The 14,545-nt window shown below is 42.3% G+C and overlaps 1 protein-coding gene across 3 annotated transcripts in view; it reads right to left on the reverse strand.

Moving 5' to 3' along the window:
- Positions 1–14,545, reverse strand: part of KPNA6 (karyopherin subunit alpha 6) — a 29,954-nt gene that overhangs the window by 13,261 nt on the left and 2,148 nt on the right. Inside the window, exons 1-4 of one of the 3 annotated variants that reach the window (XM_081924184.1) lie at positions 4,810–4,876; positions 2,168–2,304; positions 1,037–1,132; positions 601–700 (exon numbers count right to left, since the gene is read on the reverse strand). In XM_081924184.1, coding sequence (XP_081780310.1) covers positions 601–700; positions 1,037–1,132; positions 2,168–2,299 — 328 coding nt within the window. In that variant the 5' untranslated portion in view covers positions 2,300–2,304; positions 4,810–4,876. Of the gene's footprint in view, positions 1–600; positions 701–1,036; positions 1,133–2,167; positions 2,305–4,809; positions 4,877–14,545 lie in introns of those variants that run through there. The other 2 variants (XM_081924185.1, XM_081924183.1) reach the window with 2 other exon arrangements.

A 14,545-nucleotide genomic window follows, 5' to 3' on the forward strand; every position in this document is an offset into this window, starting at 1 on the left:
TGAGACAACCAGAATTGTATACAGTATGCCAAGTACAGTCACACCATAAGATTTGTATAACAGCATTATGACATTGTCACTTTTATTTTCAATCCCTTTCCTAAGGATCATTAAAATGGAACTTGACTTTTTCACAGCTGCCACTCACAAGGTTGACATTTTCATCAACTGATCCACTATGGCACCAGTTCAGGCCCTATTTGTATATATGTGATTTAACCCTATGTTCAGGTTTGTTTAAAACCATCTGCTTTCTTCATAAGAATCTCTTCAAATTAGGGCCAACAGGGCACACATACATCCATAGGCACTGTTGGAAAGGTTCAAGAAATGGTTTAAAAATCTAAAAACACCATCTCTCATTCCAAGAACAATCAGGGTTGAAAGGTTATCAATATTCCAACCCCATGTTTGTATATCCCCATTCTTAACTTATTATACTTCACCTATTCAGTCCACTTTCATTTACAAATTTTTCATAAGTTTCTGGCAAACTATTTAAGCAATTAAAGCATTTCGAGGTCAACCAAACAAACAAAATACACACAACATTCCTACAATTTCTATTTACAACAGAAAATTCTAAATAGCTATATTTACCTTTTGAAAGCAATTTCCTGAAGCGCTGGGTAGTTAGTAGCTGAAGATCAGGGTCCTCGGAGAACAGCATTTCCACCATCTCCCTTGTGATTACACCTTCCTGAAAAGAAGCCCATATATAACAGTCCTAAGGCTAGCTCTTCAAAGCAATGCCCAAATCTAACAGTTCTTCAGATGAGAAACTACCAAACTGGACCTAAGAACATGCAGGCTTAGATCTTGTAAGGCCCTTTTATTTTATTTTTAATTAATAAACCAGGTCCTCATCTTACACATCTGCAAAAAAAAAAAAAATACTAAAAAGGAACAGCAGAGAGTAAATTAAGTTACTTAAAACAGTTTTTCATTTCTGTACTAGTAAGATTATAGTGGTATAAGCCAAAGCACAGTAAATGCCATTAGATGGGAATATGACACAGCTTGTGAGAATACTTACCCCACCTGTGGTGGAACTGACAAATGAGTCTACATGAGGACTGTCAGACATAGCAGCATCTTCATTAATTAGTTCCACATTTCTTCGTTTAAAGAGCTGAAATAGAAAATGGATATGTATCAAATCAATGGCAAACAAAATTGCCAAATGTTGGGTATAAGCAAATGCCTTCAGGTCACTGAAGTCCCCTTCACTCTTTGAAAGCAGGGTTCTATTTGTTCCCATCAGCATTTAAGATTCATCAGTAATGAAATCCTCTTATGAGGATTCTTCACTTGTAAGAAATCAGAGTTGTAGGACACAAATTCTATAATAATGCAGTATGACTGAAGAGAAGAAGAGTGTGTGCACTGCTGGCAATAAACAACAATAAACAACCCTCTTCAATCTTCCAAAGCACTGTTTACTTCAGCTGCAGTTAGCTTAGCAAGATCCTGGCTTGCTACTCGTTCCTCAAGCCTCACAATCTACAAGTTCTGAGGGGTATAATTTGTGGTTTGCCTCCCTCCCCTGCTGCCCCCTCCCCAAATCCAATTTGCAGAACCACATCTTCTGAAACAGATATAGAACAACACTAATTGCAAGGGCCACAAAACTCCTCATCAGGAAACACTGGTGCCTTACACAGTGTTCAAGTTGTTGAACACTGTGTAAAGGCACTGTCTAGAAATTTAATTTATTTGCATTTTACTGAAACTCCATATAAGGGCGTTTTTGAGATACAAGTGGGAGATCAAGAACAGTAGTTTTGTTTATTAAAAGGAAAGGCTCTCTAGTACTTCCTCTCATTACCTGTTAGGGTAGCATACCAGATCAAAGACAGCCTCAGGTAATGCATGTGTCCACTAATTAAAACTGGAACCCACCCACCTACCTGCAACTTTAAGCAGTCAAGTGGTTAGGTCAATTCAGACCCCAATGTTTTATTATCCATTTTGTTGTTCTGCCAGCTGCCTAGGAACCGCATAGCCAGTGATGGCAATGACCAAAGAACCATTTACACAAGAAGTTGAAACTCATCTGTCTCCTACACTCTAGAAACACAGAGCACAGCCAGAACTAGAAACTATCAGCCTGGGCCATATTTCTGGTCAACCTACATGCCCTGCTCACCATCCACACAGGAGTTACCTGCTGCTCCCGCTTCTGTTTGCGTAGCTGTATCCCTTCTTCTTCTCTCCTCCGGCGCATCTCCTCGGGGTTCAGTGCCTTGTTTTTGTAGCTCTTCATTCTGTAATTGTTCTCTTTTGCTGGGCTCGCCATGGTTTCTAACAGCGGAAGAAAAGAAGAGGTCATTTTTACTCCATTTCTTTGGGCAACCAAAAGAAAACAGGCATAGTCCTCAAACGTAGGCACTGTTTTCAACACTTGCCAAATGGTACCAACAATCTATTTGCAGATGAGGAATATATCATGAAGTGAGTCGGGACATTGCATGGATAAGGCTCCCTATGCTCCATCCCAAAGTATGGCTGGGAAAGACTCCTTATTGAAACCCTGGACCACTGCTGCCAATCAGTGTAGACAATACTGGGCTAGATGGACCAATGGACTGAATCAGGATATGCAGCTGTCTATGCCTTAAACACCCACAAAACTCTAGCTTTTTTAAAATTTCTCCTATAGGAAGGTGTACATACACACACACACACACACACACCACAATATCTAAGAGCAATGAGCCCAGAAGAGAAAATGAGTAGCAGTTCATTTATTTTTATTTATTTTTATTTTTTTGCCATATAAACTTGCAGATTTTATTTTCTAGCAGATGGTATGTGTGGGTGAATGAAGATTAGGTGATGTTCTCGGCATGTAATCCACCCCACTACTGTCCATTTAATTAAGTGCCAGATAATGTCAAGATGACATACAGCTTCAAGGACTCTTTCTCTTTGATGGTGGAGCTGGGGTTGATGGAACTGAATCAGCTAGGATTCAGATTTTTTTAAAATGTTTTCTTTTATTTTATGTTATAAACCAACTTTCTACTTCTTTTTCTGTTACACATTGTTATCCATCTTATTTAGTATTTCAGTATTTATAACGGAACTTGTTTATTCTAATAGGAGTTCTGATTTTTCAATATGATTTTGCAAGTATACTTTAATCACCTTCCAGTCCTTGTCTATCTTCTCTTTTGAGATCCTTCCAATTTCTCCCATTCTTTTGGATATATTGTAATACTCTAATAATTTGGCAAGCCACTCTGTTTTTGTCAGCATTATACTACTTTTCCAATTTTGCGCAATCAATAGCCTTGCGGCTACTGTTGCATATAAATATAATGTCTTGTCCTCTTCCTTTAAACTTCCTGGCACTATTCCCAATAGAAAACCTTCTGATGTTTTCCTAAATGAATATCTAAACATTTTTTTTTCATTTCGTTATATATAGTTTCCCAAAATTGTTTGATATTTAAACAATTCCACCATATATGCATTATAGTGCCTTTTTCTGTGCTTCATCGCCAGCAGACATTGCCACAATTTTTATTCATTTGGCTACTCTTTCAGGTGTTAAATGCCATCTATGCTGTATTTTAAGGTAATTTTCTTTCAATATGCAACACGTAGTGAATTTCATATCTTCTTTCCACAATTTTCCCCATTGTTCAAGCATAATATTTTTCCCAATATCTTGCGCCCATTTAATCATGGATGCTTTAACCAGTTCACCCTTTGTTTCCCACTCTAAGTTCAAATTGTATAATTTAATTTTTTATTATTTTTCTTGTATTAAATATTTATCGAATTTAGAAATTTCTTTTTCAAATCCTATCTTTTTGCCTTTCACTAATCTATACTTAATTTGAATATATCGGAACCAATCACTAATATGATCTTTAATTTCTGTAAAGTCCTTTAATTCCAATTCTCCATTTTCTTCCTTTAATACAGTTTTATAAGTGGCCCAGTTCTCTTTCATATTTCATTTTTTCACTGCGACAATTTCTGCCGGCGATGCCCACCATGGAGTTTTTGGCTCTAGGAGTCTTTTATATTTCTCCCATATTTTATATATAAACTTTCTGATTATATGCCCTAGGACAGTGTTTCCCAACCTTGGGCCTCCAGATGTTTTTGGCCTACAACTCCCATCATCCCTAGCTAGCAAGACCAGTGGTCAGGAATGATGGGAATTGTAGTTCAAAAACAGCTGGAGGCCCAAGGTTGGGAAACACTGCCCTAGGAAGCCTTTATGTACTTTAACTTTCTCATCTATTAGATAGGCATGCCATCCAAATCTCGTCTCTACTCCTTCTAAATCCAATACCTTTGAATATACTAATTTCTTCTCCAAACTCTCCATTAAAAATAATTTTTGCCTTCTGCTGGTTATATATTGTATATATTGTATTTATGCCTTTTTGGAATTTTTCGCCTAGACTCAATTCTTTTAATAGTTTGAGTAGCAGTTCATTACAATCTAAAAGGATTATAAGGTATCTGACATAAATGGTTAAAATGATTACCAGAAGGCTGCTCAGCTGCCTAAAAGTCCACCTCTGTTCCAAAGTCAACCTCCCTGCAGAGAACACCCTAGAAGCTCTGCTCTTAGAGTATAAGTCCAGGAGAACTTCTCCAACACAAACAGGAATGCTCTCAAAACCCAAGTTGATCAAACATTCCACCTTTGGCCAGGTACAGAACCTGCAGAGTGCGCCAGATAGTTTCTTCAATCTTATGCTACTGCAGGTAGCAGTTGAAGAAAAATGAGGGAAGGATGAGACTGAAAAGGAATTTTTATATGATACAAGTAGGATCTAGCACCTGTTTACCCAGTTCTTAACTTCCAATCCCACTTTCAGCCAGCCTTTGGGTCCAGGCTTTGCCCAGGCCTTAACCCCACCAATGAAGTCATAACGAGGTATGCATGATAATGGCACCCCATTTCCATAGCAACATCACATGTCACAAAAGAAGATTTTCAACTTCACTGCAAAGCTGGGCAGCAAAAGAAGCTTGTCAAATGGGCTATAGTGGGGAACTACCAATAAAGCAGCTAAGACAGCTCTGCTTCACTCAGGATGACTGCAAAGCTCTTCCTGGAAAATTTCAACTATCGTTCCCACCACAAACTTACATAATGTCTAAGGAATGGCTGCAAATCTTTAACTATCTAGCCCAGATCCACTTCCCTCTCAATCCTCCTAGTTACTTTTCCCTGCTCTTGAACCTCTTATTCCACTACTCTCTACAGCTTTAAGATCATTTGCTCCTGAATTCTTCCTGTTCTCCCTTGGTGACGCCTCTGCCTGGGAATTGTCTACGAAGTACCACTCATCTTTCTTTCTTCAAAACTCCCCCAAACCCAGATTTCCCTAAACTGTTTGAGCTCAAGCTAGTCCTCCACTCCCAACCACACCCATCTAAGTGCTATGTACAACTGCATATTCTCACCCCTCGTCACCCTCCTGCTTCTGTCTCCTATCAAAACCTAAGTCTGGTGTTTTTAGAAAGGCCAACACCCACCCTAAGTCCTTGAAGACACGGAGAGCTATAAACCTATCTAATCATTCTCACTGAAGGTCAGTAGCCTTGGCTGCTCAAGGCTTTACCAAAATTGACTCAGGAAGCACAGCAGAGCCGGGTCCAAACTTCAGCTATGGCTTTCCAGTCTCCTTTTAACTATGTCGCTGCTTCGTGCTTCCTACCTCAGTAATCATCTCCGCTGAGTAATTGCTGAAACCCAGATGTCTAAAACTCAGCCTTGCATTGCTGAGTCAGACTCAATAGCAGACAGAAGGGGGGGGGGAGCTAATGTGTATATGGATTAGACAAATGCAGCAGTGTTTTTATCCCAACTCACATACCAATAAAGGGAAGCCCAAGCAGCAGGACTTGTGGGAAAAGAAATGTGGGTGTGCTGGGGGTCAGCAGGACAGAGAAATTCACCTGTACAGAACTATACAAAATGTTAGAAACAGCCCACATCACCTAAAAAAAATTATTATGCCAAATGTGAAAGAATCAAGGCTACATCAGATGTTTACCTGGGGTTCTTTTTTTTGGGGGGGAGGGGGATTTCTTCCCCAACCACCCTAATGCTGAGAACATTCACCTTTTTGGCACCTGTCTGCAGATATCAGGTGTATTTTGATGGAACCACTGTTTTTTAAATGGGTCTCTTTTTTAGATCAGTCATACCGATGATGCCAGCCAATTGACCATCACGGCCCAATTGATCATCATAGCCCAGCAAGCATCAAGGCAGTACGCAACACAACTGGACTATGTGCAGAGGTCACGGAGAGCAAACAAAGCAGCAGTAGGTTCACTCTCAGGATCCATTCCTTGCAAAAAGTGCATGGAATAGATTCTGCTCCTTCATGAGACAGTAACATCCTGTGCCTACAGCTCAGAGCTTGCAAAGTACACACTTAGAGCTCAAGAACTTAGTCAAGGGCTGGAGTATACATTATAGTTTGATGGCAAAACACACTGTCTTCTTTCCCCACATGTCTCCTATACTGGCATTCCCTCCCAACTTGGAATCAGATGTGCACACCAGTCTAGAAACTGGGCCCAAATTCATCCAGCAATCTCCTTGCTTGCAGTCTTTGCTTCCATCTTGATTAGTGATATCCTAAGCCCTGCTAGGCTCTGTGGAAATTCCAAGTTCCAAACAGCTGCTCCCCGTAAATATGGAATCTGACAGTACTACTACAGTGGAGAATTCCTAAGGCACTGCAAAGGAAGGGAGAATAAACACACAGATCTCCAGTTCTCTTAATTATATACCCAGCAGGTGTCTTTAAGGGACCTCTCTAACAAAATCCTGTACTATCCAATACAGAGCTCCCATCACCCATTAAGAGACTGGCTCACAAGTTAAATTTGGCAAGCTGACGGCAGAGTGCGACAGAGTGCTTGTCATCTTTAGCTCCTGGTGCCAAGGGAAGTATGAGGAGCCAGTGATCAGTTTGGCAGCAGACACCACCTGCCGACATCATCGGCTTAAAATGCAGGCTCCTCCATGCAAACTAAGTCCAGGATTCAGCAGGAGTATTTTGTGATGGTCTCAATCTGTGCCAAGCATGCGGCAGTCACTAGGGAATGACTAACTAGATTTCCCCCTTGCTCATTTCTCTGGATTGAGAGAAACTCTCAGCTCTGTTCAAGCCTGCCTTCTCCTGACATACGCAATATGCAAAGACCATCACACCTTCAGAAGACACATGCCCAGTTTAGACCCCGTTTCATATGTCTGAATCCCACAAATCCCTGTTTTATTTATTTTTAGATGCTTTCATGCTGTTGTTTAATTGGTTTTAGGCTGTATTTTGTTTTAACAGCATTGTTTATTTTCACCACTTAGATCGTTTTCAAATACTAAGCTGTTGATAAATGCTTTTCTAAAATAAATAAGGGCACAGAAACCCCTCTCAGACTACCCTCCATACATTCAGATAATGTGCAATGGGAAGATCTGAATCATGTCATTCAATTATTTGTTTTATTACATCTGTTTGCCGTGCATATATCTGTATTCTCTGGATGGTTTTTACCCATCAATAAAAAATGCAGAATGCAAAATTTAAATGGTAAAATAAAAATACCACTTAACTAAACCAGTTACCCTATTTTTCGCCCTATAGGACGCACTTTTTCCCCTCCAAAAATGAAGGGGAAATCTGTGTGCGTCCTATGGGGTGAATGCAGGCTTTCACTGAAGCGTGGAGAGCGAGAGGGGTCGGTGCGCACCGACCCCTCTCGCTCTCCACGCTTCAGGAAGCTATCAGCAAGCCTGGGGAGCCCGTGGGAGTTCCCGCAGGGCTCCCCAGGCTGCGGATAGCAGCCTGCTGCCCAGAACGCGGGGCGCGCTGAAGCAGAGCGCCCTGCGCTCCGGGCAGATAACCGCGGCTGGGGCGGGGAATAAATTTTTGCCCAAGGTGAGAAGCTGTGGCCCAGCAGTCCAATGTGGTTTTGGAACTGTCAAGCTTTCTGTCTGCTCCCCCAAGTCAGAAACAGAGCTAACCTCCTGCTTTACAGAGATTCTCTTTCCAACAGGGCTCATAGTGAATTTCACCGCCAAACACAAAACCACTACCAGATGTGTACCTACAGCCAGTAAGAGAAAAGGGAGGACAGGAAGGGAAAGCAGAGCCCTGCTTTGTCCACACAGTAGAAACAAAGAGACTCCACTCTCTACATACAGCCACAGACACATTTAAATTGTCCTCCCCTAAAAGTTACCACCTCTCCAATGGGCTCATGTATAGTAATTAGAACTCTGGTAATACTGACTTCTGTCAGGACCAACTGGGCTCCTGTACAGCTAGGAACCTGTTTTCAATGTACTGGGACACAAGAGGCTGAACTCAACATTCAAACAATACCTAAGCCACTTGCTATTTGCAACCAGTTTAGCAGACCCAATATACAATCTGCTTTAGGAACATGTGTGTAGGCAAAGCTAGTACCATAGATTCCGGCATATAAGACGACTTTTTAACCCCGGAAAAGAGGTTTAAAAGCCGGGGGTCGTCTTATACGCCGGGTATGGCTTCCTCCCGGCACCGAGCCCACCGCCCACTGCTGCTTCCGAAGCTGCCGCCGCAGCAACAGTGGGCGGCGCGCTCCGCATCGGGAGGAAGCCGCCCAGCAATGCCAAGCCGGCTTTGCTGGGCGGCTTCCTCCTGGCGCAGAGGAGCCTGCTGCCCATTGCAGCGATGGCAGCTTCTTAAGCAGCAGTGGGCGGTGGGCTCCGCGCCGGGAGGAAGCCGCCCCGCAAAGCCAGCTTAGCATCGCTGGGCAGCTTCGCCGGGCAGCTTCCTCCCAGCGCAGAGCCCGCCGCCCACTGCCCAGCGAACCTGCCAAAGTGTATAAGACCCCCCAAATTGGCACTACCAATTTGGGGAGTCGTGTTATACGCCCAGTCGCCTAATACGCCAGAATCTACGGTAAATGTCATTTTAAGGGCTAAGCAAGCAATGGCCCTGAAATCAAACCCATTCCCACTCCTCACATGCCTTTCTGTCTGGATTGCCCAAAGTATCTTAAGGCATTAGAAGGAAGGACAGACATGAGCACATAAGGAAGTGTGTAGGCAAGACTTGATAGCTGGGCATGGGGGAGAGGGAGGGGGGAATCTCAAAGAAGTTTACAACCTACATTAAAACATCAAATAAAAACAATACAGAAGAAAGTCAAATATAAAGTATACATTAAAAGTAGTATAATTAACTGGAAATTAAAATATTACCTTAAAGTTTTCCTAAATAAAATATTAACACAGCAAAGTTAATTTTTAAAAAATTCTTAAACATTTCAAAAGAAAACATTACTAAAGGAAGTCAAATATCAAACACATTTAAAACAGCATAATTAGCAAGAAAACAAAATATTATCATAAGCATAGAACATGTTCTGCTGTTATTGCTGCCAACCTGGCAATGTTTGTTCATGGCGGCTGGCAGCTGTAGATGCTCAGACTTGATAATCTGGGTCTGCACTAAGAGACAACCAAGATGGTCCCTGGCATCTTCAGCTTTTATAGTGCGAGTCAGTCAGGGCCCTCCCCTCCCAGGCCAGGTAGAAAAAAGGCTACAAGGAAGGGAAGCATGTCTTCCATGTCTCACAGTCTTCTGTTACTATTTCTGTGGCCTTTTAGAAGTAGATGGGTTGTGTTTAATGCATTTCTCTTTCCTCTTAGTCTTAATGTATCTATGTGGGATTTGCTGTTTGTTTGGTTGCAACTTTGCTTTAGACTGCCCTGGGCAAGATAAAGCGACTGACAAATTTAAGGAAGGGAAGAAAGAAAGAAAGAAAGAAAGAAAGAAAGAAAGAAAGAAAGAAAGAAAGAAAGAAAGAAAGAAAGAAAGAAAGAAAGAAAGAAAAGCACACACTGCAAACTAGGACCGATCCCAATGGTAAGATTGATCACCAAAGCCAAGAGTTTTGGGCACAGCGTCCTCTGTGCTGACAACAACAACATCATCTTCATCCCAGCAATTCTTTCAGCTCGCCTGGTGCTGTGGTCACGGCTGGCTTACTCAATCCCACCCACCCAGTGAGCTCACAAAAGCCAGCAGCACATGAGCATCTGTGGAATGCACTACTCTGCTGACCAAGCTGGCTCCCACACGAGGGAGGAAAATAAAGCATTTTGAGATCTAGGACATAATGATGGCCAAGCAATCCTGCCAAAGGAGGGCAACAGTTGGACACCTCCACCACACTTGTGTAAGAGATGTAGATCAGAAGTAGGGAGACTTTTTGGCTCCACAGGCCAGATCTTTATCAGAATCTGCCTCTCAGGGCTGTCCACCTGTCAAAATACCTTGCGCTTTGCATGTCTTCCTGTTCCCCACTTTTAAGCTCTTGATCTCAGAGGCTTAAGCTTTCAATATCAGGAACTTAAAGGGGTAGGAGGGAGACTATAAAACTTTGCACTCCAATTTGAGCTTCCAGAGGATCAGACAGGAGTGCAGGAGCCTTTGCAAAAGCTTTTTTGAACCAGCTTGCACACGAGAGCTGCTTCAATGGGGCACTTTTGCACAGGGCTTAAATCCCTGCTCAGCTAATGAACAGACTTGAATCCTGCTACATTGGTTGCACAATCTTGTTCATTGCTGGGAACAGGATAGTCCAGCTAACACAGGATTAAACCCTTTTCTCCTGCCACATTCAGCTAACATCATCTGTGACATAAGCTGATAGGTGGGTGGGCCTGATTTGGGGAAAATGGCCTTGTTGGCCAAATTGGATCCCCTGGCTGGCCAAGATTAGCCCACAAACCAGAAGTGCCCCTCTCCTGATGTAGATATACTGTAAAAGACGGTGATGGAGGCCATCATCACACCTAGAGGTGGCAATATCCAAATGCCTCAACATCTGGGTGTCTGAAATGTTTCCAGCTCTGTGTCACACAATATCAGTGGGGATTAGACAGATACAGTCCACCTAATCAGATCACACATTATCTGAGTTTTGACTATTGCATTATAATGGCAGAAGTTACAACCAAGGTAGCTAGATCCAAGGAGACCCAGACCAAACAAAATGACTAGTGCAGTTATGTGGGTGGTGATCAATTACCAAACAACAGGGTTTAGTTCATGGATGTGCAACCATCCTACTCTTGTCACTAAAGTAAGAGCAGGAAGTCAGGGCCACATGTCACTAGTCTACACAATGGCTTGGACCATCAGCCATGGTGTGTGGCAATTTTTTATTTAGTTGGTTTAATTGGTTTATTGTTAGCCACTTTGAGTTGTTATGGACAAAAGTTGAGGGTATAAGTTTTTTGCCCTTTTAAGTATCATTGCAGGCTCCTTCAGGGTGTTCCTGGAGCACTCCCTTCCATGCCCCAATTGCAGAGCTGGTGCGGCAAAAAGGTGTGCAAGCCACTATTCTCTCTGCCTCACTCCTACATGTACAAGCACCTGCAATATGGGAATAATATTGATCTGCTGTGACTGCTGTGAATTCCAGAGAAGTAGCTGTGTTAGTGTGTTGAAGCAAAGTTTTGCAACATCTGAAGACTAAGATTGTGTAGTTCATGTCACATTACAAAAAAATACGCCACAATAAATCCATTTTAAAGGTACTATAGGGCTGCTTTAGGGCTGCTTAGGGATCACTGAGATAATGTATGAATTGCTTTGTACAGTACACTCAAAGTATCTTGCTTGCTAGCAGCAAGGAATCCTTAACTATGACAAGTAGCTGAAGGTGCATCTTCAATGCATCTACCAAACAGCCTACACCTGAACCCACATTTTAGGAGCTGTGTCATCCACTGCTACTAACTGCTACTTTGCAAGTGTCCAGGCATTCATCTGCCCTGCCTTCCTAGCATCACTTAAACAGATTAGGGTTTTACTTAACACAGCTTTGGAAGTGATATAAATTATTTGTCCCCAATTTCAAATTTATGGGAATCAATAGCAACAACTATCGAGCAACAATAAAAACTTAGCATTTACACACCCACAAAAATTCTTACAGCCCTCCACAAGGTAGGCTAACTTTCTCAGCACAATGAGGTGAGGCAGGAAGCCTATAAGAACAACATCCTGCCTAAGACAACCTGATGAGGTGAACTTTGAACTGGTGACTTCCTGGCTCAGTGCTGATTTGATGTTCTCAGTCTCTCAACTACAGGCAGGACCCTGGCTCAGCCCTGTTCAACCCTTGCTATGTGCATTAGGTGTTCTTCCAGCAACTGGTACAGTGTTACAAAGACCAACTGAAATACTGCAGCAACCAAGGAATAGACTATTGCCAGAACAGTACAGTGGTACCACGCGATGCAAACGGGATCTGTTCTGGAGCCCCATTCGCATTCCGAATGGAAAGCAAGACGCGACGGCGCATGCCGTGTTTCGCTGCTACCGCGCATGCGGTGAAACCCGAAGCACATTCAACTAGAGGTATGACTGTATACCAAATGTACTCCTAAAGTACTCCAGACAAATTTAACTACATAACACTACAATTCTTCCACCATTTCTTTTCCTTCAGCTGCCTGAATGAGTTTTGATTTGAATCCACCTTGCCCTTGATTTTAGGTGTATTTCCCCTTATCTGGGATGTTTAATTTGTTAACTGTTTTATTTTACTGTAAGCTGTTTTAGGGGCCAAAAGAAGAACTTACATATTCTTAAGAAAATTAGGAACCTTGGCCCCAGACTCCTCAAATGGAATCATATTAGACAAAAAGCCTTCTCTGTAGAAATTATCAGGATGCTAGGAAGATCATAATTTATCATTATTTCATCTCTGAATAGCTGTTCATAGGCTCCCAGGAAAGTATACAAATACAATAAATACAATAAAATAAAATAGTATAAAATGCACTACTTTGAAAAAAGCAGTAACTATGCATACTTTACAACCATGAATACTTTCGGTACAGCACAAACCAATTACGAACTGCTCAGCTCCAGATAACATTCATCTCCTGAAGACCTGAAGAAATAGATGCAGCTTCAACTAAAACTGGAAATTTATCAATGAAGGGGAAATCCATACCTCCACAGGAAGTTACTGTAATTCCACCACTGAGGTGCTGCAACCAAGAAGGCCCCATCTCGCGTCACCACTCAACAAACTACAAGTGCTGACAGGACAAACAGGAGTTCCCTCGCAATAGGGCTGGGCGATATATTGATACATCGCCCAAAACTGGTATGAAATCCATATTGTTATATCAGTTTCATAATTTTTGACTTGGCAATATATCATGAATCATGATGTGTGTGTTCTATACAAAAATCACAATGCAGGGAAAACCATGAAGCCAGCCAATGCCTCTACACAGCTCCATCCATCATGGTTTATCAGTATATTGCGATGTTTAGCTAGTGATATTCTATCACGATGCTGAAAACCGGGTATCGTCCAGGCCTACCTCACAGTTCTCAAAACTCAGGTCAATAGTTATTGAAAGAGGTGCTACATTAAATACTTGTGTCCTAAGTGGCTCAGGGCTTTATACACCAGTCCCAACACCTTGAATTGGCCCCAGTATCAAAAAGGTAACTCATGCAGTTCTTTAAACAGCAGCAGTATGTGATCCTATTTTTCTGTTCTACTTTACTGCTTTTTAATACATAAGTGATAAAAGTAAAAGTCAGGATAATCAGGGAACAGATTCCTCCATAGTTTGCAAGTGCAGGAACTACCTGTTCAGAATGCTTGCTTTTGAGGTGGTTTGGCAATACCCCCTTTTCCACATGGACTGGCAGGAAGAACAAAGAGCCAAGGCATCCCATGCACAGAAAACATATGAATATAATAAGTTGCCTTATACAGTCAGGCCATTGCGCTATCTAACCCTGTACAGGCAGCAAGCAATTTGCATGGGGGTTACGTTCCGGCTGCCCTGCCCTGTCCCTTTTGTGACACTTCCGAGTTTGATGTGATGCATGTGTGTGCAGTCGCACACATATTAGACATACCTAAAATGGTCGCTGCCTGTACTTCAACTTGCTGCAGCTCACCAGCGTCTCAGATAGGTTTTAATTTCCCACCGTGAGGATTAGTGCCGAAGTTGTATATGCATCCCCCGAAACTGGAGCTGAAATTGTGTGGATGTGCCCATCCAACTTTGACATGCACAGACTTTTCCAACTTCCTTAAGTCAACGCTTAACTTAGAACTTAAGTAAGATGCAGAAACCAAGCCCAGAGTGATGAACCTGAGGAGCGTTTATCTGACTTCCTGGCAGCAGAGCTGCTGCTGTTGCTTACAAGGAAGAATGGGGAGATCATTGCTGGGCAAATGTGCTGGCTGAGCTGATATGGCGCTCCTGTCAGTGGATCTGCATAACAGAAACCTCCTCACCTCTTCTGCTACTGGGCCTTAGAAGCCAGGTGTTGCTGCCTACTCTAATTATTTTGCCAACTTGTAATAGTCACTTATAGAGAGTTCAGATTGCCTCTACTCAGGGAAATTGTTAACTGGAACAGTTGGTGTGGTGTTGCACTTTTTAATGTTCTCACTGTGCCTGCAATGACCACCAGTGTGCGAGAACAGGTGGGTAAGTAATTTTTGCAGG

The sequence above is a fragment of the Podarcis melisellensis genome, assembly GCF_964234715.1.
Source record: "Podarcis melisellensis genome assembly, chromosome: 8".
In the NCBI taxonomy this organism is placed as follows: Eukaryota; Metazoa; Chordata; class Lepidosauria; order Squamata; family Lacertidae; genus Podarcis; species Podarcis melisellensis.